A 24,996-nucleotide genomic window follows, 5' to 3' on the forward strand; every position below is an offset into this window, starting at 1 on the left:
TCGGCTCCCGAATATGCCAGGGGTGGCACACATGCCAAAGCGGCCGGGCTCTTTCTCGCCGTGGGCCTTTATCACGTGGCTCTACCTGGACTCTCCCCTCCGCCTGTCCCTCCCTGCCGAGGTGTCCGGGAAGCTGGGCCTCAGTGCCCAGGGAGCCCTCAGCCAAGTGCTGGGTATTAGAGCCCTCACGTGGCTCTCCTGCAGTGCTCGCAGGCCCAGCATCCGGCAGGTGCCGCTGTCACCCTCACTTTACAGGTGAGGAAACTGAGGCTCAGAAGAGTCCAATCTCTTGCCAAGGCTCACAGCTGGCTGGGTCCTGGTGGGGTTGTCAGGGGCTGTGCTCTCTGGGGGAGGGAAGTCTTCCTAGACAAGGAGTTTGGGCTGCAGGACGGAGCGGGGAGAGGGTGGGAATGTGCGCGGCGAAGACACTCTGGGCACGTCCTGCTCCGGCCAAAGGGAAGAGGTCAATGGGCCTTAACCCAAGAGCTGGCACCCCCAGACAGGTGGAGGGGGCCAAAGGGACTTCCGCAGTACCAAGGTCAGCCGCGTGGTGGCACCCTCCTCCTGCGAGGTCCGACTGCGGCGGTGGTGGGAGAGGGTAGGAGCTGGGAGGATCCCAATTGCTGGGGGCGGGTTTGGCATTTTACCTGCGTCACCGCGGCCACCTGACCCCGCCCCCTGAACCTGCAGCAGTTAGCCCCCCTCAGCCTCCCCGACCCCCACCGGTTCCTTCCTTCCTTCCGGTGTGCCGTCCCTTCACCCCAGTGACCGCCAGCGCTGCTCTGATAGGAGGCAGCACAGGCCTGGGGCAGAGGGAAGTCCTGGCACTCGCTGTGTGACCTTGGGCACATCTGTGGCCGCATGTTCTGTGATGGTCTGTGGTCCTAGGCTCCTCAGTTGACCTGGCTGGAGAGCCTGGGTTGGGGAGGGGACGTGGCCCCCATGGGAATGGAAGGCTCCCAAGGTGAGCTGTGGGTTTTCCCCGGTTCGGAGCCTGGCCCTGCCTGCGTGAACCAGAGTGGAGGGCAGGTGGCCAGTGGGCTGCCAGGCTGGTTTGGCAGCTCTGAGCGAGTTATTGAGAAGCGGGATGAAAGCTGGGACTGAAGTCCAAAGGCACCACCAGGTGTCAGGACTGGGCCATGGGACGGGCCCGCAAGGGAGGACTGAAGACTCCCAGCTCTGCAGGCTCCGGGGTGCATTCTCAGCAAGAGCATTGGGGTCACCAGGTGTGAGGTCAGGGTGGGGCCACTGGATGTACTGGTGGGAGACGCAGTTATGAGCCAACTGTCTGTGCTTTGGAACAGGGAGGTGGCACAAGATGGATAGCCCCCCTTATCCATCCATCCATCCATCCATCCATCCATCCATGGCCACCAGGTATGGTCAGACAGGTTGTTCTCTGGCTAAGGGGATGATTGTGGACTAAAATCCAGGTCAGATTTTGTTCGCCAAGCCCAGGGTTTGCTGTGCTCTCTGGTTCCTTCTCTGGTCTTCAAGTCTGGGGTTACAGCGTGGCTACCCTCTGGATTAGTGGCTGGGGGTGGTGAGGGGACAGGGTGTATGGAGCCTCAAGGCTCTGGCTCACAGTCCCCACGGTGCTCACAGCGCTGAGGGAAGTCCTGCAGGCAGGGGCAGTGAGGACACTTTCCTAGATCCAGAGAAACTGGGGCATTTGTCCTGTCTCCCTCCGGCTGGCCTGCTCTCGAGCTCCCCGCCTTCCCGCATTTCGCTGTCTAATGTAATATGGCAGAGGGGGTCGGGGTGGGACCCAGGGGTGGGGTGGGGTGGGGAGAGGAGTCAGGGAGCCTGGGGTCTGGTCTGGGGGACTCACAGATGGACAGTGCAGACAAACTAAGGTGGCAGGATGTTGGGGCATAAGTGTGACCGATAAATAGGCGAAGAAGAGGTCACCGTGAGACGGCTGCCGGGCTTCTCCTTTGCTGAGCCTGTTTCCGCCTGTGTACCATGGGGTTAATGATAAACCCTGCCCTGTGTCCCTGGGGGGTGGTTACTGTGGGGAACACTGAGGTTCTGTGTGTGGCTATAACACGAATACCAGTGTTACGGACTAGGGCTCCGTGTAGGGGAGATGGACGGATGAGACCATGGGAGGAGAGGAGGCCCCAGGCCTTTGTTAGTGGCTCTGCCACCCACAGGCTGTGTGACCTCAGATAAATCATGTCACTGCTCAGGGATTCAGCTTCCCCAACTATAGGGAAGGGGCTGGACCGAGAATGCTCACTGAGGCTCAGACAGTGAGGGTGGGGGGTGGGGGGAGGCCCGGAAACTCACTCAGGGGCTCTAAGGGCTCGATAACTCTCCCACTGGAGGCGGCCACTTCACCCCTGCATACACCTGTGCATGCATCTGATGATTGTGCACCTCTGGGCTGGATGTGGTGCCAGGAACTGGTGCCAAGACCCAGTCCCTGACCTGGGAACATAGACTTGCCATCAGACAATCACAGAATGTGGCGGCAAAGACGACGTACAGGTGCGTGTGAGAGGTCCTCTCTGACTTAGCAGAGATTTTCCTGTTGGACTTTGTCAGGGAACGCAGATAGAGGCTGGGTCTTGAGGGTTGTGTGAGAGCTTCTCCGTTCACACGGTGGGTTTCCTAGAGCTCCTTGGGGCAGTGCTCTAAGGAGTCTAGGGCCTTGCCAAAGGCTGAAACCCCAAGGGAAGAGACTAGAATGCCAGCTCAAGAGCCCAAGGGCTGCCAGCTGGGCCTGGATTTGGGGTTTGACTTAGTGTACTTCTCTTCTCAAGGCCTCTGATCAGCCTGGAAGGTAGGGGGAAGTCGTCTGCAGTTTCCCCAGAGTGGGATGCACTTGGCACTTGGGAAAGACAGTTAAGCTCTCAAAGGGACAAATCTACCTAGAAGCCCTTACTGGTTGGATTTGGGGGAAACCTTGTTTCAGGGAGCTCTTTGTCCTCTGTTACTTCACTGGGGACCCCAGCTTCTCCCCTCTGTCTGAGGACCTCTTGGGAGTCATTGGAGACAGTCTGGTAGGGTGGGAAGACCCTGGGTTCTAGTCCTGGCTTGCCTTAGTCTTGTTCTGTGCCTGGCTGTGTGAGCTTGGGTGAGAAATTTAACCTCTCTGGGCCTGGCATTTGAGCTTCTCTAAAGGATGGATTGGACTAGATCAGAGGCTCTAAATTGTCATCCAAAATTTTGAACTGTAAGTTTTCTTTCTTTCTTTTTTTTTTTTTTTTTGGAGGTACTTTAGGTACCTGAGAAGATAAGAATAAGGAGAAATCCAAGGGGGAAGGCTTGAGGGGTTGGGGCCCTGCAGCCCCTGCCCACCTTAATCAGAAGAGTTGTGGTTTTAGCAGTTAAGTGTATCGGGAGGCGGGATGGATGGTGGTCTTGCACTTGGCCCGGACGTCCTGGATTCATATTCCAGCCCTGTCCCTTATTAGTAAGAACGTGAGCAGGTTGTGTCACCTCTAAAAGCCTGTCACCTCTCCTTTAAAATGAGACACATGGCACACCTCCCTCCTCGGGTTACTTTGGGGATCAAATGAGATAATATGTACACATAAAGGGCTCAGAACACAGCCTGGCACAGAGCAAGCATTTAGTAAATGTTAACACAAGTTCGCTGAGGTTCCACGTAAGAGTCCATCTGCATGAAAGTTTGAAAACTGCTGGATGGGATGATCTAGGTTTCCTCTTGCTTGAACTTCAGAGCCACATGGACTCCCCCTGACCATCCCTTGAGATACCTTGTATTAAGTTGCGGTTCCCCCGGCCAAAGAAACAGAACCAACAGGATGTGTGGATGGGTGGATAGATAGGTAGGTAGGTACCTGATGGATGGGTAGACAGATTATTTATTTTAAGGACTGGGCTCATGTGATTATAGGGGCTCGGCAAGTCCAAAATCCGCAGGGAGGGTTGTCAGGCTGGAGACCCAGGGAAGAGTTGCAGTTCAGGCCCAACATCAGTCTGCTGGGAGAGTCCCTTCTTGCTTAGGGAGATCAAGCCTTTGTTTTATTCAGGCCTTCACCTGATTGGACGAGGCCCACCCACGTCGTGGAAGTCAATGTGCTTTACTCACAGTCTACTGATTTATTTATTTATTTAAAAGATTTATTTATTCATGAGACACACAGAGAGAGGCAGAGACACAGGCAGAGGGAGAAGCAGGCTCCCGCATCGGGACTCCATCCCAAGACCCTGGCATCACAACCTGAGCTGAAGGCAGATGCTGAACCCCTGAGCCACCCAGGTGCCCTGAAGCCTACTGATTTAAATGTTAATCCCCCCCCCAAAAAAACCCCTCAAAAAACCTCTTCATAGAAACATCTTGGATAACGTTGACCAACTATGTGGGTCTGATAGCCTCCCCGAGCTGACACGTGATGTGAGCTCTCACGCACCTCCAGGCCGGGCCATGGAGCTAAGCAGGGCAGGGAGGGGCCGGGAGGCCGGGCGGGCAGGTGGGTGGCTGGGCCAGCCTGTCTGGCAGCTGGGGAAGGAGCGGAGGCCCACTGGGGGTGTGGGCGGTTACTGCTGGGGTCAGGTGCACACCGACGCTATGTGCTCATTTTCCGAGCCGAGGCCAGGAGGAAAAGGCCATTTAGATCGCAACAATGTTGGCTTCCTGTGTTCCCGGGAGGCAGGAAGCCACCTCGGGACAGAGTACCAGCAGCCCGGTGAGGCGGGAGCTGGCTCAGCGCTGGGGTTGGGGGTGCAGCTCTCCACCCCGGCAGGTAACCTGTGGACCCTTCCACACTCTGGGGCTCTCAGCTCCCTCCTGGCCACCGGCTCAGACAGTGACAGTGTGTGTGTGGGGGGGGACAGTGACCCCTGAGCAGAGATGAGGCTCCCAGGGCTCCGTGGAGCTCGGGTTTGACAGGGTCACTCCCCAGGGGGCTTCATCTTGCGGGGTCACTGGTTTACAAGGTCCCGGCCCTCGGGGGGAGCTGGGGAGGCCACGGTCTGCCCGGGGGGGCGGATCCTGGGATGTGCCTCTGGGAAGGACGCAAGCGTGAAGCACACCGGGATGGGAGGGCCGCTGTTTTCCTGCCCTTGTCCCCCTGCCCTGAGGAGCGGGACCCCGTGGCGCGGGCATCCCTGTCAACCGCAGGCTGGGAGTCCCCCCCACCGCGTCTGGGATGCGATCAGGGTTGGAACTCGGGCTTCCTTCCCTCCCCTTCCTTCCTTGGAGGAAGAGGCAGGTGGTGAGCGATGAAGAGCCCAGGGGTACCACAGGCTCTCACCGCCGGCAGAGGCTTGAGGACCATGTGTCCCAGGGCTCAGCGACCTAGGGGACCTTGAGGGAACGTGGGTGGACAGCAGGGCGTGCTGGGGACCAGAGGGTGCGGATGACTTGCTTCAGGTCACATAGCCGAATGGTGGCACCCGGGACTAGAACCGGGTCCCCCGCTAGGAGGCCTAACGCCAGCCACGGCCTTGCACGCAGCCCAGGCTGGGCCAGCCGGGTCTGCGGAGCCCGTCAGTTGTCACAACGACGCTGTGAGGCAGATGCTATTACGGGCCGCGTCTTAGAGCTGAGGAAATGGAGGCTCAGAGCGGCTGAGCAACCTGTCCGGGCTCCCGCAGCATGACGGGCCTCTGAGCTGGGAGCCAGTCTACATGCAGCCGGCAGGGAAGCGGGTAGGTGGAGAGCCGGACCAGGCTGGACCACGGGGCCGTTAGTACCGAAGCACCCAGAAAGCCCAGCTCCTGGTCCACACGGGCCCTCTCCCGGCTGGCTGTCTGGAGCCCCAGACACAGTGGGGCTCACCCGCCCTCTCCTGTGTCTGCCCCAGGCCCTCAGCCCTCAGCCCCCAGCCCCAGTGGTTTAGGCTGGGAAGAATTCTTTTGGTTTTAAATTTCTTCCACACTTGTTAAGCCCCATCTGTAGGTCAGACCCTGTGCTGGGAGCAGGGGCAGGATGCAGAGCTGCCAGGTTGAACAGGACCCCAGTGGGGGCACAAAGGAGGGAGGCATCATCTTCGGATGCCCGGTTATCCAGGGAGGGGCATTTTGAACAGGGCCTTGGAGGATGTATATGAGTTTGCCATTTCAGACCTACCAGACTCCGTGTCCTCTTGGGGGAGCTCAGTGTGGCACATCTGTTGTGGGGCAGGGGCTGGAGGTGGAGGCAAGGCCTTGTGAGTGTGCTGAGGAGCTGGATGAGACAGTTGTCAGCAGGAGTGTAATGTGATCAGTTTGCACTTGAGAATGGCCTGTGGCTCCGTGGATTAAAGGGGGAGGAGGCTGGAGATGGAGACAGGGCCCCGGGAAGGATACTTGGTCTGAACTGGGGCAGTGGAGAGGAGCTGGTAGGAGGGAGGGGGGCCTTGACAGCCTTTTTGGAGTTACTTTCTGGGACGCGATGACTAATTGTGTGCTAGGGTAAGGAGAGGGAAGAAGGAATTCCAGAAAGGAGCATGCCTGAACCCAGGGGGGAAGAAGGACTGAGGAGATGGCCTCTGGCCCCAGTGTCGGGCATCAGCCTTTAGCCTCCCACTTTCTGAGGGATCCTGTGCTCTGGTTTCTGTGTCGGTTATCTCCAGCTACATCACAGATCTGTCCCCAGACTGAGCAATTTACAACCAATATGAAGTCACGATGTCACGTAGTTTCTGAGGGTTGTAGTCATCTGAGAGCCTGACAGGGGCTGGAGGATCCACTTGCGAGGTGGGTCAGTCATGGGCCTGCCCACGTGGCACTTGGCTGGTGGCGGGGCTGGGGGTGCTCAGCTGCCCGTCACATGGGCCTGTCTGCAGGGCTGCTTGGGTGTCCTCACAGCAGGGTAACTGGCTTCCCCCAGAGCGGGTGACCCAAGAGACGGGGGTGGGGGGGGGTGGGGGGCTGAAGCCACAATGCCTTTGATGAGGGGTCACACTCCCTCATTTCTAAGTATTTAGCTGGGTACACGAGCCAGCCCTGTTGGCCATGGGAAGGGAGTACAGGAGCGCGTGCACACCAGCAGGCGGGACACACTGGCTGCCACAGTTTCCCTTCTGGAGCGCATTCGAACGTGCCGAGCATCTGGGCAGTGAGAAGCCCGCAGAGTGGCATGCCTGAGTTTCACACGACAGCAGGGGACATGCCGGTGAGAGTAGGAAATACTGCCCCCTGGCGGAGACCCGAGAGGGATGGCCCAGCCTGGGAGGGCACAATCCCGGGAGGGCACTCAGCGCAACAGGGCCTCCGTGGGGGCGGGCGCAGGTGCGCCTCAGGGGTACAAATGCACCAGCGGAGCTGCTGGGAACCTGCCACTTGAGTGGAGTTTGCTGAGCTTCCATCCTCTGGGCTGGGCTGGGGGGCTGGGGGCTCGGGAAGGCTTCATCTGCTCCCCACAGGAGAGCGTTCAAGGGCACACTCGGCATTCCAGCCCGCATGGAGCACTCGGCTCACTGTAGGGCAGTTTGCCCGACGATTTCCCCACCTGCCCTCCATCCAAGGGCGTTCGCTGAGCGCATGTCCACTGTGTGACGGGTAGGGCTGCCCTGTATGGCCGTGCAGGCCGCTCACTGCCAAGGGCGCCTGCCCGAGAGCCAGCCACACTCCAGGTATAGAGCTGGGTCCGCCTGCAGAAGGGGCACTTTCGTGCCATTTCCATAAAGACGCTGTACTCAGCTGTGTGTCCAAGGGGCTGGTCTGTCCAGAGGGTAAGACTTTTCCTAATTTACACAAAACTGCCATTTGCGGTTGGGGAAACCGTTCTAGCTACTACTGGGGATATGGTGTGAATGAGACAGGGGCGCTCTTTGCCTTCCTGGGTCTGGTGTAGGGAGATACACTGTTCCTAAGGGAGCATATGTTGACTTCCGACTGTGAACTGTAGTAAGAGGAAAATTATCGGGGTGCTGTTGGGAAAGAATATTGGAGGTGCCTAATGTCACTTAGGTGGTCAGGAAAAGCCTCTTTGAGAGACAAACTTCAGTGGGTTCTAGAAGTAGAAGAGGGATTTGGCTTGGTAAACAATGGACAGCTGGGGTCAGGGAGAATGGTTTGGGCAGCCAGAACAGCAAGTGCAAAGGCCCTGAGGCAGGAAAGAGGTTGGTGTGTTCTGTGAACTGTCAGAAGTATGGAGTACGGTACTTGAGGAAGACGGAGTCCTGGCTCTCATTGTGCTTTTGGTGTCTAGACTGGGGTTGGGAGGCCCAGACTGGACACCCAGGGAGGCCTTTTTGATGGATTATGAAATGTTGGGGGCAGGGTATGGCTCAGGAAAAGGCTGAGAGTGGGGTGGGAATGATTAAGTGGGGGTACACATAAACTCCAGGGGAGATCTTCAGTCAGGTCCAACTCATTTATTAAGCCCCTACTGTGTATGAGGTATTGTGTAGTGTGTGTGTGTGTGTGTGTGTGTGTGTGTGAGAGAGAGAGAGAGAGAGAGAGAGAGAGAGAGGTCTTCCTTTGAAGGAGCTCACAGCTGTAGGAACCAAGGTGGCAGGGGGAGGGGGGACCTGCTGTGTGGTGATACCTGCCAGGAGGTAGGGAACAGTGAGGGAGGCGTCCAGAGGAGGGGCCTGGGCCTTGATTAGCCAGGAAGGGGAAAGGTCCTTCTGTTTGGAGGTAGTGGCCCAGTAGGGCGTCCAACTGGCAGGAAGGGCCTTCCGAGCTCAGGCCACATGGCCCGAGGCTTTCTCAATTCCACATTCCAAGGCCAGAAAAGAAGGCATGGGGGTGGGGGTGGGGAGTCTGCAGGGAACTTGCCACCCTGGGGTAGCGGGTGTGGGGCGAGAGAAGCAGAAAGGCTAGACAGAAGGACGTGACTTGGGTGGCCAGGGGTGGGTATGTCCTGGTGTGGCCAGGGGTGAGCTGGGCTGGGCGGCTGGTGGGGTCAGGAAAGCCTTGCTCAGCACCAGCTGAGTCACAGGCCTGAGCCAAGGCCAGGACTAGGTTCTGGGAGAACAAGGCCCCAGGCAGGGCCAATGGCCAAGTCGCATCCCAGACTCCACCCATTGTGCCTCCCAGCTTCACTCCTACAGACCAACCAGAAGCCTTGGGATGGACAGCCCTGTCTGGGCCTTCATCTGTGCCTCAGTCTACCCTTTTGCATTCTGCTGAGAATCAGGTCGGCTCAAAGCCAGAAAGGGGTTGGAGGCTGTAGATCCAAGAGGCCAGGGCAGTAGGCTGGGGCCCAAGGCTGTGGCTGCCAAGGATATAGGGTGGGGGCAGCTTGCCTCCCTCCCGGACCTTGGCTCTCTAACCAGTGTCCCTAACCACCCCCCCCCCACCCCCCCCCCCCATCTCAGCAGGCTGTGGGCAGCTAACAAGGTCAAGTGGGTGCAGAAGCTCAGCTCAGTAGACCCCTCACTCCATCTGTGGGACTTGGTGGGAGGGGACCACCGAATGCCAGGGTGGAGGGCCCTGGGGGTGGGGCAGGTAGGGCTGGGACATTCCAGACTGAGGGAACCCCGTAGGAAATTTGATTCCAGCTTCTGGTAGTGGGAGGGCAGAGTTAAGTCGGCTGTGTGTGTGTGTGTGTGTGTGTGTGTTTCAAATGATGCACAAGAACTCTGCGAGCCTGTGTAAGCATCTGTCCACATGTCTGTGTCCACACGTCTGTGTCAGGCTGTACTGTGAGGGTGTCCCGTGAAGTTGTGTGTGCTGGTGCCTCTGAATCAGAGGTGTCCCTTGGGGGGGCGTGCAGTGAGCATGAGGCTCTATATGTGTATGTGTGCACGTCCGGTGGTGCGTGTGGGGAGAGCGGCTGCTGGTGTCTGAGTGTGTATGGGTGTGACCGTGTCTGTGTGAGCCCCTCGGTCCCCTCCTGGACGCCGGTCGGGGCTGTGTGTCTCTCTGGGGGACAGTGAGTGTGATCATGGCTTCGGGGGTGCCGGCTGCCTGCCTGCCTGCCTGGTGTGTAAGGGAGACCCCCCACCCCCACCCCAAGCCCTTATTCCTTGGCGCGGCTGCCCGGGGCCTGGGCCTGGGTCTGGGCCACCCGTGCCCCCCCGACCCGCGAGGATCCAGGGGGAGTCGCTCCCCCCTCCCCCTCCCTCCACCCCCACCCCTGGGGCTCGGGCGATGGGGGGCTCAGCGCCTCCCCGCAGGCCCCGGGAGCTGCGGCAGCGGCCCCCTCCCCTCCCCCCTGCCCCCTCCTCCCTCCTTCCCTCCTTCCCTCCTTCCCTCCTTCCCTCCCAGCGCCGGGTGCGGGCGGGGGTGGGAGGAGATTTCGCCGAGTTTCCATTTCATACCTCGCGGCTAAACTTTCTTTCTGTGTCTCGCCCTCTCGCAGTCTGCAGCTTCTCCTGTCATCGGAAATGCCAGGCCAAGGTAAGGGGCTCGGGGACCCGGGGCGGGGGCGGGGGCGGGGCCGGGGCGTCCCCTGGGCGTCCCCTGCCCCGCTCTTTGTTTATGCAAAGCTCCGCGGCCCGGAGCGGGCTCGGGTCAAGGTGAAGGCGAGGCCCGGGGTGGGGGCGGCAGCGGCTCCGAGGGAGGGGGGCCCGGAAGGTGTGTCCCCAGGTGGGGGCGGAGGAGGGGACGCTTTGCAGAGACCGCGGGCCGCACAGCCCCGTGGGCCCGGTGGGGGCCTCTGCGAAGCCTGGGGATGGGGGCCCCAGCCGCGGGAGCCCCAAAGGCGGGAAAACCGGGTAGCTGGGGAAGTGGGGACGGGGTCGGAGGTCAGGGAAACCATCCTCGCCTGCGGACCCGCCCGCTCACTTTACGGGCCAGGTGGCACTTTGGTCCTCAGTTTCCCCATCAGTGTGTCAGGGCTGGTTTTGGTGGGCGAGGAAGAGTGAGGCAAGAAGGCCAGAGGGACTGCTGGGTCCTGGTTGGCCAGGCTGGCTGGAGCCCGCTCGCTCGCTGCAGCCTCTCAGGCCCGGACAGAGTGTGGGCTTCTTGGAGTAGTGGGTTATGATGGCTTATTTTGGGCTGTTGGGTGCGATGGGCTCAGCTCTCTGGAGGTGGAAGTGCCCGGCCCTACCTGTGGGTCTGCACCGACCCCCACGTCCCCCAGGAAGGCTCACCTTCTCCCTGCCCTCTCACCTCGCCTTTGCTGTTCAGGAAGGACTGCAGGGGATGGGAGGAGGAGGGAGCAGCTTTCAAAAGGATGCGCTGAGCACTGTTGAGGCCACTGTCTGGTGCATCTCCTGCTCTGCTTCCTTATCTACTGAGGGTGACTTTGGGCAAATCATGGAACCTCTCTGAGCCTCTGTGTCATCCTCAGGGGTATGGGAATAAGAAAAGGGTCTTAGGAGATGACATGGGATAATGTGTGTGAAATGCCCAGTCCGGTGCCTGACATAAGGTAGGTGTTCAGAACATAGAAATTGATTATTATCAATTGGTAGCTCCAAGAGCCAAGTGTTATTTTGGAGGAGGGTGCTCACGGAACGGGCATCTAGATCTTCGAGGGAATCTACTTCCTCTCGAGTGACCTTGCTCAAGTAAAGTCCACGGGCTTGCTGGGGGCATCTCGCCATCTGCAAACTCCCGGTGGGGGTGCCCTCCCAGCAGAGGTGCAGTGGGCACACCTGGAGAGCTGCTGCCCCTCCCATCGCCTACTGCTTTGCTGACTCTCTCAGGGGAGGGGGGGGGGTGAGTGTCTGCTTCTCCCTCCATCTCCCTCCTGTTCTCTTCATCCAAGTAGAGCTTCTCCACCCTGAGCCCAGAGGCCGTTTTCTCGCTCCTCCCCTGTCTCCTCCCTTCCTCCCTTCCTTTCTGCACCTGCTTCTCTTAATAACAATGAGTGTTTGTACAGCGCTTCGGGCTTTAGAAGGCACTCCGGTGCATTATCTGATTTTATTTTTTTTAATTCCATCACAGCGTGAGACGGGCTGAAAGATCCCATTGTTGTACGAAGAAGGAAACTGAGGCACCCAAAGGGTGAATGACTTTCCCAAGGTCTCACAGTGTAACTCCTCACCTGACTATGTCCCTGGGCCTTTGTGCTTCCTTCTAAATATCCCATCTTGCAGATGTTCCTTAACCCTTCTCTGCACCCCCTGGCCCCCCACTTTGCTTTCCATGTCTTGCAGCAGCAGATGCCTTCAGAGAGGATAAGGGGTAAATATACTGGCAGTGGATGGTCTGAGTCTGGGTGAATGGGGGGTTGAGAAACGTGTGACTGAAGAGGTTTTCTTATACAACAGCCTCCTGTAGGATGACAGAGGGATGCCAAAGGTGATGTCCGGGGGCATAGCCTGCCTGGCAATTCTTGAGACTACCGCGGGCTCAGAATCCACCGGGCTGTGGCAATCCTGCTCTGCCTAGTGCAGGAGGACGACCGAGAGGGTAGGGGTGGACTGGTGGGGCATGGCCAGCCAGGCAGAAAGAGCTTTTTAGAGGATTTTTTTCTATAGGAAATGGGACCCACTGGTGGTGCGAGCTCCACCCAGCTGGCAAGTGTTTCCCCTAAAACCACAGCTCTTACTACCGCCCTGCCTTTTCCTCCTGCTGGAGGGTGATGTGAGCCCCAGAGCACACAGCAGAGCTCTGTCCTCTGGATTTTATAACCAGATCAGCCTGCAGGTCATCGTATCCATCCCCTTCCCTCTAGACAGGATTCATTAAACAAACGTTTATTGAGCTCTTTCCATGGGCCAGACGCTGGTCTAGGAGAACAAGACAGATAAGGCGTTTGCCCTCATGGGGTTGACATTCTCTTGGGGAAGATAGACAATAAATAGGTAAGCATGTTCTGAAGGAAATGAGCCAAAGCAGTGGGCTAGGGAGTGATTAGGCTAATGTGGCCCAGAAAGAACTTCTCAGAGGAAGTATTGTGTGAGGTGAGATCCTGAAATCCAAATGATGATGTTACACGATGATCTGGAAGATGGAGGAGCAAGTGCAAAGGCCCTGAGGTGAGATGAGCTTATCAGATGCTTGAAAGAAGGCTGTGTCACTGAAGAATAGTGAGCTCCGGAGCATTCTGAGTACACGAGATGTGATCTGATCTCTGTTTTGAGAAGGCTACTCTGGCTTTGAGCAGGTACAAGGGTAGGATAGAGAGATGGGCCAATAGGCTGCTGGTGTTGAGCAAGTGAAGGAGGCTGGTGGCTTAACTCCATAGTGATCGCAGGAAAGGCAGTGAGGAGGGGCCAGGTCTAGAATACATTCTGGGGTAGAGCCCAGAGTTTGGCTGACGATGAGATGTGGGCTGTGTGAGAGACAATGGGCCTAAGGATGACCCCCTGGTTTTTGGCCAGAGTCACTGGGTGCACGTGGTTTCATCTGCTGAGATAGATGGAGTGTGTGAGAAGTTCCTAGGGAAGAAGATGCCAGGATTTCTGCTTTCCTTGATTTCTTATCTCGCAGCTCTTTTCCCACATACTGGAAATTTCTTGTGGATATGGGTCCCCTCCTGTCTTCTCAAATTCAGCCCGTTCTGGCCACCCTTATAGTGGGTGACTAGTTCTGGACACCTTAACATGTCACCTTCCAGACTGTTCTTCCAGTGTGAACCCAGGATCTGATCTGAGAGGGACTATATATATATACATATATATTTTTTTTGTTAAAAAATATTTTATTTTTTTTTATTCATGAGAGAGAGAGAGAGAGAGAGAGAGAGGCAGAGACACAGGCAGAGACACAGGCAGAGGGAGAAGCAGGCTCCCTCCGGGAAGCCTGATCCAGGACTCAATCCCAGGACTCCAGCATCATACCCTGAGCCAAAGGCAGACGCTCAACCACTAAGCCACCCAGGCATCCTGGGAGGGACTATATTATTTATATATATAGCAATATGATATAACAATCTGCCCCTCAATTTAGCAGCTGAAAGCAGCAACAGACATTTCTTATCTCAGCTAGTTTCCGGGGGTCAGAAATTTGGGAGTGGTTTGGCCGGCTGGTCCTAGCCTGGGGTCTCTCACGAGGTGGCAGTCAAGATGTCCGTTGGGGCTGTAGTTATCTGAAGGCCTGACTGGGGCTGGAGAAGTTGCTTCCAAAGTGGTTCTTGCATGTAGCTAGTGGGCTGCCGCTGGCTGTTGGCAGGGAGTCCTAGTTTCTTGCCACCTGGCACTCTCCATGGGGCTGCGTAAGTGTCCTCACAACATCGTGGCTGGCTTCCTTAGAGCGGTGACTCAAGAAAGAGCAGGGTGGTAGCCACAATGTCTTCTATATCCTAACCTTGGAAGACAAACACCGTTAGGTTTACAATATCCTATTGGTTGTACGGGTCATCCTCATTGGCTGTGGGAGGGACTTATATGAAGACATGAATACTTAGGGGCAAGAATCAGTGGGAGTCGCCTTGGAGGCTGGCTGCGCAGAGGCCCAAGAGGGAGGGCAAGGTGGACCTGGCTCCTGGGGAAGCTGTGGGAGCGGTGGGAAGGGCAGAGAGGTAGGAATCAGACACACCTGGGCTTCAGCTCTACCCCTGCCTTCCAGCTACGCGAGCTGCATTGTAGAGGAATAAATGCACACCAGCACATAGTAGGCTCAGTTTTCCTTCCTTGAGCCATAAGCGAAGACTGGAAAGGATCTCAGAGTTTCTGTGTCCAGTTCTTTGCCACTTGGACCTGCTTGAGAGAAAATGCTCCGTGCTGGTAGAGGAGGGGCCTCAGAGTAGATGTTCAGTATCTGTTTATCGCACAAAGGAGGGCTGAGAGTTGGGTTGTACCCTCAGCTTCTAGAATAGTGCCTGACTTATAGTAGGGGTTCCAAAGAAGGAGTAAAGGAGTGGAGCAAAGGAATGTTGAGGAACAAGAGGTTCCTATTTAGAGAGGGACTGTGGAGTGGGGTGAGTGAGGGTGTGGGAGCAGGAGAGAAGGAGCAGCAAAATCATTTCATAATTTCCTTCCAAAAAGCCTTCCGACCTTCCGACAGAGACTCACACTCCACATAACTTTAGTCATTTACATTTTCTAGCTGCCGTCAAGTACACACATCAATGTTTGTACCTACATATGAACCAGATCAAGATCTAGAACATTTCCGGCACCCAGAAATGCCTTATGCACCCCTCCCAGTGTCCCCCAAAGGTAATTTCTAGTCTTATTTCTACTGTCACAGATTAGTTTTGCCTCTTTTTGAACTTCATATAAATTGAATCATCCAGTATGTTTACTCTTTTTTTTTTTTTAAGTTGTATTTGTTTGTGAGAGAGCGTGAGTGAGCCGTGGGGAGGGGCAGAGGGAGAGAGTCTTAAGCAGACTCCTCACTGTTTGCAGAGCCCATCATGTGGCTCGATCCTATGACCCTGAGATCATGAGCTGAGCTGAAACCAAAAGTCGGACACTCAACCGACGGTGCCACCCAGGTGCCCCTTGCTCCTGGCTTATCTCACCCAACGTTCTGTGTGGGAGGTTCATCCGGGCCCTCGCCTATTCCAGCAGTTCATTCTTTTTGATTGCCCTGTTGTATTCCAGCATACGAATAAACCACAATTGGTTGATCCATCCCACTGTTGATTGCCATTTGGGTTCTGTGCAGTTTGGGGCTTTTAGGAAGAGACGTGCTAGGGACGTTTCATCATCGGTAGCTAAGCAGAACTTTGTCATATACCCAATGTCTTCGTTCACCTTCTGGGTTCTGTGAGGTGGGCTGGGCTCATGGTAGCCCTATTTTATAGATCCAAAATTGAGGCCTAGGGAGGGTAACTAACTTGGCTAAGGGCCAGTGGCCTTCTCCACGATTCCGGCTCTGCCCTGGGATCCATGGGTAGGGAGCAGGTGAGAAAGGAAGAGAGTGAGGCCAGCAGAGAGCAGGGCTGCTCTGGGCACTGGAGACTCAGCACGGCCCGTGGAAATGCCACCCCCTAGCTCCCCACTCTGAATCTCTGGAAGGAAGCAGTTCCAAGCCTCCCCGAGTCCCCACCCCCATGTCTCAGGGGGTCCTTATGTGTCCCCAGTTGTTTCTCTCCTGTAAGGATTAAAATGGATGGTCCAGGATTTGCCCTCCACTTTTATTTCACTTTTATTTAAGGTATGTGCCCAGTGTCTATACACGCGGCGGGTTTTCTTCTGCTTTGCTTCTTCTCGCTCCCCTGCTGCAGGATTCCGCAACCTCTAGGTGCATTTTATCGAGCTAGCTATCACCTGTTTATCTATTGCTTTAAAGGAAAATTGTAATTCTAGAGTTGTCTTAGATTTACAGAAAAGTTGCAAAGTTGACACAGGTGGTGCCCGCGTGGCCCACAGGGTTTCCCTCATCCCTAATACGAGTTCGAGAAATGCTTTCTCAGTCCTGATTTCCCCTTTATATATATATATATTTTAATTATTATTTATTTATGATAGTCACGCAGAGAAAGAGAGAGGCAGAGACACAGGCAGAGGGAGAAGCAGGCTCCATGCACCAGGAGCCCGACGTGGGACTCGATCCCTGGTCTCTAGGATCGCGCCCTGGGCCAAAGGCAGGCGCCAAACCGCTGCGCCACCCAGGGATCCCTCCCCTTTGTTTTAAAATAGCAGTCCCGGCTGAAAAATGCAGCTCCTTCCAGCAAAATGCTCATTGTCCACTCCAGGTCAGATAAGAGAGAAGGGAAGGCAGCAGGCAGCTGCTGGGCAGGCGGGTTGCCCACGCCTCCGCCCCCGGGCAGCTCCTACTGCCCTCCTGCTTCTCTCTTGATCTCTCTCCTACCCTCTTCCCAGACCCCTTCTCTCCCCTGTCCCGAGCACTAGCAATGGCCTGGTCTCCCCATGCTCTACTAGAGGGGTTTAAATCCCATCCTTTAAGCTTGAAAGGAAAGGAAATCCCATAATTAACCCCCGCCTCTCCGTCATAGACACACCGCCTTTCCAGCGCTCTCCTAAGCACACCTGCAACCTGCCTTGGCAGTTGTACTGGAGGCTTGGAGTGTCCCCCTGCTACCAGGTATAGCTGGGCTGGGGGAGGCTCGTGGCCCCAGCACCCACTGCTTGTTTTTTGGCCTTGGAGGCAGAGTATTGGGTTTAAATCCCGACTGCATCCATAATAGGTCGTGTGACCTCGGGCACGTGCCTTAACCTCTCTGAGCTCCAGTTCCCTGTACCACGGGGATGGTAGTCGGACCTATCTCGTAGGGCTCTTGTGGGCACTGAGAATGATGACCCAACTCTAATGCCATGTTCAGGTCAAGTGGTCAAAAAGTTGCTAATATTTATTATTTTGTATTCCTCTCGCCTTCTCCTAACTCATGAAAGGGGGGAGAATCTGGGAGACCAACATAGGGGACCAGTGTGGACTGGGCCTGATACTTGCCTCTGTTTTTCTTCTCTTCTTTCCATTATCAAAGAGGCATGAAGAAATAGTGCAGGGGAATACAATGAATCTTTTGGTTGTTCTCTTGCCCCAGGGCACCTGAGATTGTAACGGTGGCTCTGAATGTTATCTGTGCCTTAGAATCACCTAGGGGCAGTAATGATGCCTGAATCCTCCCTAGAGTCAGGTTTAGTTGGTTTGGGGCTTGATCAACCATTGGGATTTTTAAAAATGGCAACAAGCATTGGGAGTGTAAAATGGTAGAACCATTCTGGAAGACAACCTGACTGTTCCTTATTGACTTACACACACACTTGCTGCCTGACCTGGCAATTCTACTCCAAGGTGTTTACACAAGAGAAATGGAAACCTGTCCACAAGATACATAAATATTCAAAGCAGCTTTATGTACAGTTGCCCCAAACTGGAAAAAAACAAATATTTAACAACAGGTGTGTGGAGAAATTGTGATAGAATGGCCCAGTGGAATACCACCCAGCAACGAAAAGGAACCCACTATCGTTATACATTGTGGGCGAATGTTGAAAACACTGCTGAGTGAAAGAAGCCAGGCACAACAATACATACTGGATGATTCCATTTTTTATGATTTTTTTTATGATTTTATTTATTTACTCATGAGAGACAAACAGAGAGAGGCAGAGACGACATAGGCAGAGGGAGAAGCAGGCTCCCCGCGGGGAGCCCGATGTGGGACTCGATTCCAAGACCCCAGATCACGTCCTGGTCTAAAGGCAGACACTCAACCGCTGAGCCACCCAGGAGTCCCCATTTTTATGAAATTCTCGAGAGTATGGAACTATTGTGGCAAAAAGCAGATTAGTAGCTTTCTGGAACTGGGGGTGGTGGGAAGGTTGCAAAAGGGTGTGTGGGAGCTTTTATGGGTGATAGAAATGTTCTTTCTCTTGACTGGTGGTAGTCATGCAGATGTATACATCCGTCAAACTCCCCTGAACTACATACTTAAAAGGGATACATTTATTGTATTTAAATTCTCCCTCAATAAAGTTGATTTATATAAATCCTTGTCTGGTAAGTCCCCTTTGCAGCCAAATTTGAAAACCACTGGTCTATAGCTTCCGAAGGCCCATCTCCATCCTTTCTCTCATGATTGGCACTGACCATGAATATCCACCTTTTCCTCCCCTTGGAAAGAAACCTGTAGGGGGGGGGATCCCTGGGTGGCGCAGCGGTTTGGCGCCTGCCTTTGGCCCAGGGCACGATCCTGGAGACCCGGGATCGAATCCCACAATGGGCTCCCAGTGCATGGAGCCTGCTTCTCCCTCTGCCTGTGTCTCTGCCCCTCTCTCTCTCTCTCTGTGACTATCATAAATAAAAAAATAAATAAATAAATTAAAAAAAAAAAAAGAAACCTGTAGGGGGTAGCTATCACTTCTCGTGATGGCACCTCTATCCTTTCCCCTAACCTCTGCCTCAGCCCTAATTTACTTTCTGTATCTACATATTTCCCTATTCTGGAGATTTCATATGAATGGCATAATAGAATATATGGCTTCCATGATTGGCTTCTTTCACTTAGTATAAAGTTTTCAAGGCACATTCTTTGCATGGCTGAATAATACTCCATCGTGGGAATGTACCACATTTTGTCTATCCATTCATCGGTTGATGGACGTTTGGGTTGTTTCCACCTTTGGATTATTATGCATAATGCTCTCATGAATGCTCATGTACAAGTCTTTCTGTGACCGTAAGTTTTCATTTCTCACGGATGTATAGTCAACCTTTGAACAACACAGGTGTGTGAACTGCACAGGTCCACATATACACAGATTTTTACAGGAGAGTATTGTAAATGTATTTTCTCATCCTTATGATTTTTTTTAGTTAACATTTTCCTTCCTCTAGCTTACTTTATTGTAAGACTACAGTATGTAATACATATACCATATAAAATATGTGCTAATTTAAATTTAAAAATGTGTTAATTGACTTTAAGGCTTCTAGTCAACAGTAGATTATTAGTAGTTATGTTTTTTGGGGGGGTCAGCAGTGATGTGGGGATTTTCACTGCTCAAGTGTTGGTGACCCGAACCTCCTCGTTCAAGGGCCGACTGTATATACGTAGGAGTAGAATTGCAGGGTCGTAGGGTAATTCTGCTTAACTTTTGGAGGCACCACTAGACTGTTTTCCAAAGTAGCTTATATTAGTTTTCTAGGTCTGCTGTAACAAAGTAGCACAAACCCGTGACTTTAAACAACAGATATTTATTGTCTTACAGTTCTGCAGGCTGGAAGTCCAAAATAGAGGTGTTGGTGGGGCCATGCCCCTCTGAAAGCTGTAGAGGAAACCCTCCCTTGCCTCTTCCTGGTGCCTGGTGGTTTGCTGGCAATCTTTGGCACCTCTTGTCTTACAGATCCTCAATCCTCAATCCTCTCTCTTCTTCTTCTTCTTTTTTTTTTTTTAATCCTCTCTCTTCGTATGGTATTTTCCCTATTTTCCCTGTATGTCTTCACATCATCCTCCCTCTGTGTCCACCTGTCTCTGTGTCCAGATTGTGATAAAGACACCGGTCCTACTAGATTAAGGCCTCCAACAATAACCTCATTCTAATTTGATTGTCTCTGTAAAGAATCTACTTCCAAATGAGATCCTGTTCTCAGGTGCTAAGGAATAGGACCTCAACATATTTTTTTTAGAGGGACACAGTCCAACCCACAACAGAGCCGCACCACTTTACAGTCTCCTCAGCAATGTATGGAGGTTATGATATTTCTACATCCTCATCCCTGCTTATCTGACTTTTTGATTATAGCCATCCTAGTGGATATGAAGTGACATCTCATTGTGGTTTTGATTTGATGTCCCTGATGACTAGTGATGTTGAGCATCTTTTCATGCACTTACTGGTCATTGGTATAACTTCTTTGAAGAAACGTCTATTCAGATTCTTTGCTCACTTAAAACATTGGGTTGTCTTTATTATTGAGTTGTAAGTACTGTTTATATATTCACAATACAAGTCCCTTATTGGATATGATTTGAGGTATTTTTTTCCCCATTCTGTGGGTTGTCCTTTCACTTTGTAGCAGAAAAGTGTTAAATTTTGATACAGTCTGATTATTTTTTTATGACTTTGCTTTTGGTGTCATGCTTAAGAATTCATTGCCAAATCCAAGGTCACAAAGATTTGACCCTGTGTTTTCTTCTAAAATTTTAATAGTGTTGGCTCTTTCAGTTAGATCTTTCATCCATTTTGAGTTTTTTTTTTTTTAAGATTTTATTTATTTATTCATAGAGATGCAGAGAGAGAGAGAGAGAGAGAGAGAGGCAGAGACACAGGCAGAGGGAGAAGCAGGCCCCTGCAGGGAGCCCCACGGACTCAATCCAGGGTCTCCAGGATCACGCCCTGGGCTGCAGACGGTGTGCTAAACTGCTGCGCCACCGGGGCTTCCCCATTTTGAGTTATTTTTTTAAGCTTTTATTTATTTGAGAGAGAGAGAGAGAGAGAGAGAGAGAGAGAATGAGCACAGGAGGGGTGGAGAGGGAGAGGGAGAAGCAGATTCCCTGCTGAGCTGGAGGCCAGACGGCCAGACGTGGGGCTTGATCCCAGGACTCTGAGATCATGACTCAAGCTGAAGGCAGACGCTTAACTGACTGAGCCACCCAGACACCCTGAGTTAATTTTTATTTAGGGTGTTAGGTAAGGGTCCAACTGCATTCCTTTGCATGTGGCTAACCAATTGTCCCAAAACCATCTCTTGAAAAGAGATGAAAAGACTGTTCTTTCCCCACTGAATGATCTCGGCAACCCTGTCAAAAATCAATTGATCACAGGTGTATGAGTTTATTTCTGGAATTAATTCTGTTTCATTGATACATATGGCTATCCTTATGCTGGTACTACACTATTTTTATTGCTTTGTAGTAAGTATTAAAATTGGGAAGCATGAGTTTTCTTTTTCAAAATTGCTTTGGCTATTCTGGGTCCCAGAATTTTAGGATCATCTATCAGTTTCTACAAAACAACCTACTGGGCTTCTAATAGGGATTGCATTGAATTTGTCGATTAATTTGGGAAGTATTACTATCTTAACAATATTGAGTTTTCTGAGCCATGAGCATAGAATATCTTTCCATTTATTTAGATCTTCTTTAATTTCTTTCAACATGTTTTTTTTTAATATTTTATTTATTAATCATGAAAGACACACAAAGAGAGGCAGAGACACAGCCAGAGGGAGAAGCAGGCTCCATGCAGGCAGCCCGATGTGGGACTTGATCCCAGTCAGACCCGGAGCCAAAGACAGACACCCAACTGCTGAGCCACCCAAGTGTCCCTGGAATTGCTTTCTTAATTTCATTTTCATGTTGTTCATTGCCAGTGTATAGAAACACAACTGACTTTTGAACATTGGAGATTCCTCCTGCAACCTGATGAACTATTAGATTTAATAGTTTTTAAATGGGTTATTTAGCATTTTTTATATATGTGATCATGTAATTTGTGAATAGAGATAGTTTCACTTCTTCCTTTCCAACTTGGATGTTTTTTGTTTCTTATCCCTTTCATCCTTATGACTGTCCTGGCTAGCACCTCCAGTACAATATTGATTAGAAGTGGCAAGAGCAGAAATCCTAATTTTGTTCTTGACTTCAGGGTAAAGCATGCAGTCTTTCACCATTAAGCACGATGATAGCTGTGAATTTTTTTTAAAGATTTTATTTATTTATTTATTCATTAAAGATGCATAGACGGAGGCAGAAACATAGGTGGAAGGAGAAGCAGGATCCTCATGGGGAGCCCAATGTGGGATTTGATCCCAGGACCCCAGGATCATGCCCTGAGTCAAAGGCAGATGCTCAACCACTGAGCCACCCAGGCGTCCCAATAGCTGTGGATTTTTTTGTGATGCCCCTATATCAGGGGCATTTCCTTCTATTTCTAGTTTGCTGAGTTTTTTTTAAATCAGGAGATATTACTGGGTTTTGTCTAGATCTTTTTCTGCATCTGTTGAGGTGATCAAGTGGTTTTGTTTTTCTATTCCTTTGATTTGGATTGTATTATGGGATGGGATTATACTAGTTGATTTTCAGGTGTGAAAACAGCCCTGCACTCCTGGGGCAAATCCCATTTGGTCATGGTGTATAATTATTATTATTTGTAGCTGGCTTTATTTTTTAATATTTAGTTGAGAGTTTTTGTATCTCTGTTCATAAGGGAAATTGGTCTTTAGTTTTCTTTCTTTTATAATGTATTCATCTGGTTTTAGCGTCAAGGTAATACTGGCCTCACAGAATTAGTTGGAGACTAATTTTTGGAAGAGTTTGGGAAGAATTGATATTGATTCTTTAAATGTTTGGTAGAATTCACACATGAAGCAGTTTGAGTCTGGGCTTTTTTTTGGTGGGCAGTTTTTTGATTGTGAGTTCAATCTCTTTCTTATAGGTCTATTCAGGTTTTCTGTTTCCTCTTGAGACAGTTTTGGAAGTTTGTATCTCTTAAAAAAAGATTTTATTTATTTATTTATTTATTTATTTATTTATTTATGAGAGAGAGAAGGGCAGAAGGAGGAGAGAGAATCCCAAGCAGACTCCAAGCTGAGTGTGGAGCCCAACTCATGGCTCCATCTCATGACCCTGAAATCATGACCTGAGCTAAAACCAAGAGTCGGACACTTAACCAACTGAGCTACCCAGGCACCCAGGAAGTGTGTGTCTTTCCAGGAATTTGTCCATTTCTTCTTGGTTATCTAATTTATTGGCATATGATTTTGTTCATAGTCTTCCTTCATAATTCTTTTTATTTCCATGAGGTCGGCAGGAATGTCTCCTGTTCTATTTCTGAGTCTAGTACTTGACTCTTCTCTCTCTTGTTCTTGGTTAGTCTACCTAAACATTTGTCAAATCTGTTGGCCTTTTCAGAGAACCTATTTTTTCTCTTACTTTTATGGGATTTTTCATTGCAATCACTTTGTTTATGGCCACTGTTTATTGAGTGTCCTCTGCATAGTGGCTACTTGACACTCAACTCATTTAGTCCTTGAAAAAACACACATAAAGCAGATGTAATTGGCCACACTGTTGAATGAGAACTCTGAGGTGCGATACTTTGTGCCAGGTGTGAAGCTGGCAGGCAGTGGGCCTGGAGCTCCCAAGCCTGATGACTTTTCGATGCAGCAGGGGACCTTCCCTGTTCTGCTTTCAGCCTCTGTTGTCTTGCTGCTGAGGCTCATTTTCGATTTCTGTGGGAAGAACTATGGGTCACTGTTCCCTCGTGTCACCTGTCAGGGGGCCTCAGCATCACCTGTGAGCCTGTTAAGCATGTTCCTGTCACCCTCAGCTTTTGATTCAGTGAGCCTGGGCTCGGGTCCACAGATATGCATTATTGTCTACCATCCCCAAAGATTCTGATGACAGCGTCTGAGTAACTCGTGTTTCCTCTGGATACTCCTCCTCAAATTTCCTGGGTGCAGTTTCCCCAGGAAGCCACTGGTTCCTCTGGGCTCTGTGTTCTCCTGGCTTCTGCTTCCCCTGGGGTGCAGGTCAAGGATGAGGCAGGTCCTGGGGGGGAAGCCATTTCCTTGCTGCTTTATAAAAATTAGCAAGAGGTTGTAACAACTTGCCCATCCCCATTCCATCTTCCTCAAGTTCTCTCTGAGGTAGTAGGTATAGGACCTTCAGGAGTTAATAAGTCAGCTTGGAGTGTGTGTCGTAAGCAGTCAGGAGTGTGTGCGTGCTCCCGGGAGCGTACACACACACACACACACACACACACACACCAGCAGGGAGGGGGCGAGGCAGGGTGTTGGGGGGAGAAAGTGACACTGAGCTGAGACTGGCGTCTCATTTTCCTGGAATGTGGTTCCCAAAAGGTCTCATAGTTTTTAGCGTTTCTGACTCTGGGGCTGTGTAAACATCGCATAGGGGACTGCTGCCTCTGAGAGAAGGGGGGAGTTAGGGGGAGGGTGGGAGCCTGGAGCAGGGAGAGGAGGCAGAGAGGGGGAGAGGAGAGGGAAATCCCAGGGTCCTGTTGAAACAGGAGCTTCCCACTGAGGGTGTGAGGGATCTGGGTGAGGGCTGGGGTCCAGGGTGTGGGGCAGAGGGCGGGAGGCCCAGCCCAGACGGGGAGGCTTGTCGGTGGTGTGGGAAGGAAGTGGGAAGGAATGGGGTGACTCCTGGACTCCTGGCCCACACCAGCCTCCTCCCACTGCTTCCAGCATTTAGCCTGGGGGTCTGTAGTCTCTGCTGGAGCCAGCTGAGCAGGGAGCCCAGCCCACTCCTGGGGCATGGTGAGCCCCTGCCTCCTGGCGTCCTGAGCTGCCTTCCTGGAACCCAGCATTCTCTCCTGCCAACACGGTCTTAACCTTCTGAGCCTCCCTAGTTTCCAGAGCCTGCGTGTCCTGGGAGGGGGCCCGGTGGAGTTGGGGCTCCTCTGGCCTTGGGCTCAGGTGGATCTTGACTCTGCCATTTATGTGAGCTGTGTTACATCAGACAAGGCACTCAACCTCCAAAAACTGGTTTCCTCATCAGAATAAAAATGGTGACACTGATATCAGCGAACCTTGCAACGCTGGTGTGAGGATTAGAGGAAATGTAGGTAAAATCCTGGCATGTGATGGGCTCTTTCTCAATAAATGATAACTTCTATTTATTCTGTTATTTTGAGACCCAAGGATAACAAACAGCTAAGCATCGCAGAACTCCACCAGCCAGCAGGTCTGGCCAGCTCCACCAGAAGGACAATGGCCCACACTCCCTTACCCTCCCCACATTGGTTCCTCTGCCTGAGGTCACCTGCTGGCCCCCTGTCCTGTGCCCTGCTTTGCCCTGCCTGGGCCCTATGAGGCCCCGCTCCCTTTCCCTGAGGGTTCTGGCCTCTGGCTGATGAGTCATTTGTGTCCCATAGC

The 24,996-nt window shown here is 52.3% G+C and overlaps 1 protein-coding gene across 12 annotated transcripts in view; it reads left to right on the plus strand.

The window, feature by feature from the left end:
• The window catches only part of TNS1 (tensin 1), a 197,063-nt gene that overhangs the window by 13,169 nt on the left and 158,898 nt on the right, over window positions 1-24,996 (plus strand). For 11 of the 12 annotated variants that reach the window (XM_072813586.1, XM_072813584.1, XM_072813582.1 and 8 more), the window contains one exon: window positions 10,211-10,248. In XM_072813586.1, coding sequence (XP_072669687.1) covers window positions 10,211-10,248 — 38 coding nt within the window. Of the gene's footprint in view, window positions 1-7,449; window positions 7,632-10,210; window positions 10,249-24,996 lie in introns of those variants that run through there. The other variant, XM_072813599.1, reaches the window with a different exon arrangement.

This window comes from Canis lupus, chromosome 36, assembly GCF_048164855.1.
Source record: "Canis lupus baileyi chromosome 36, mCanLup2.hap1, whole genome shotgun sequence".
Lineage (NCBI taxonomy): Eukaryota > Metazoa > Chordata > Mammalia > Carnivora > Canidae > Canis > Canis lupus.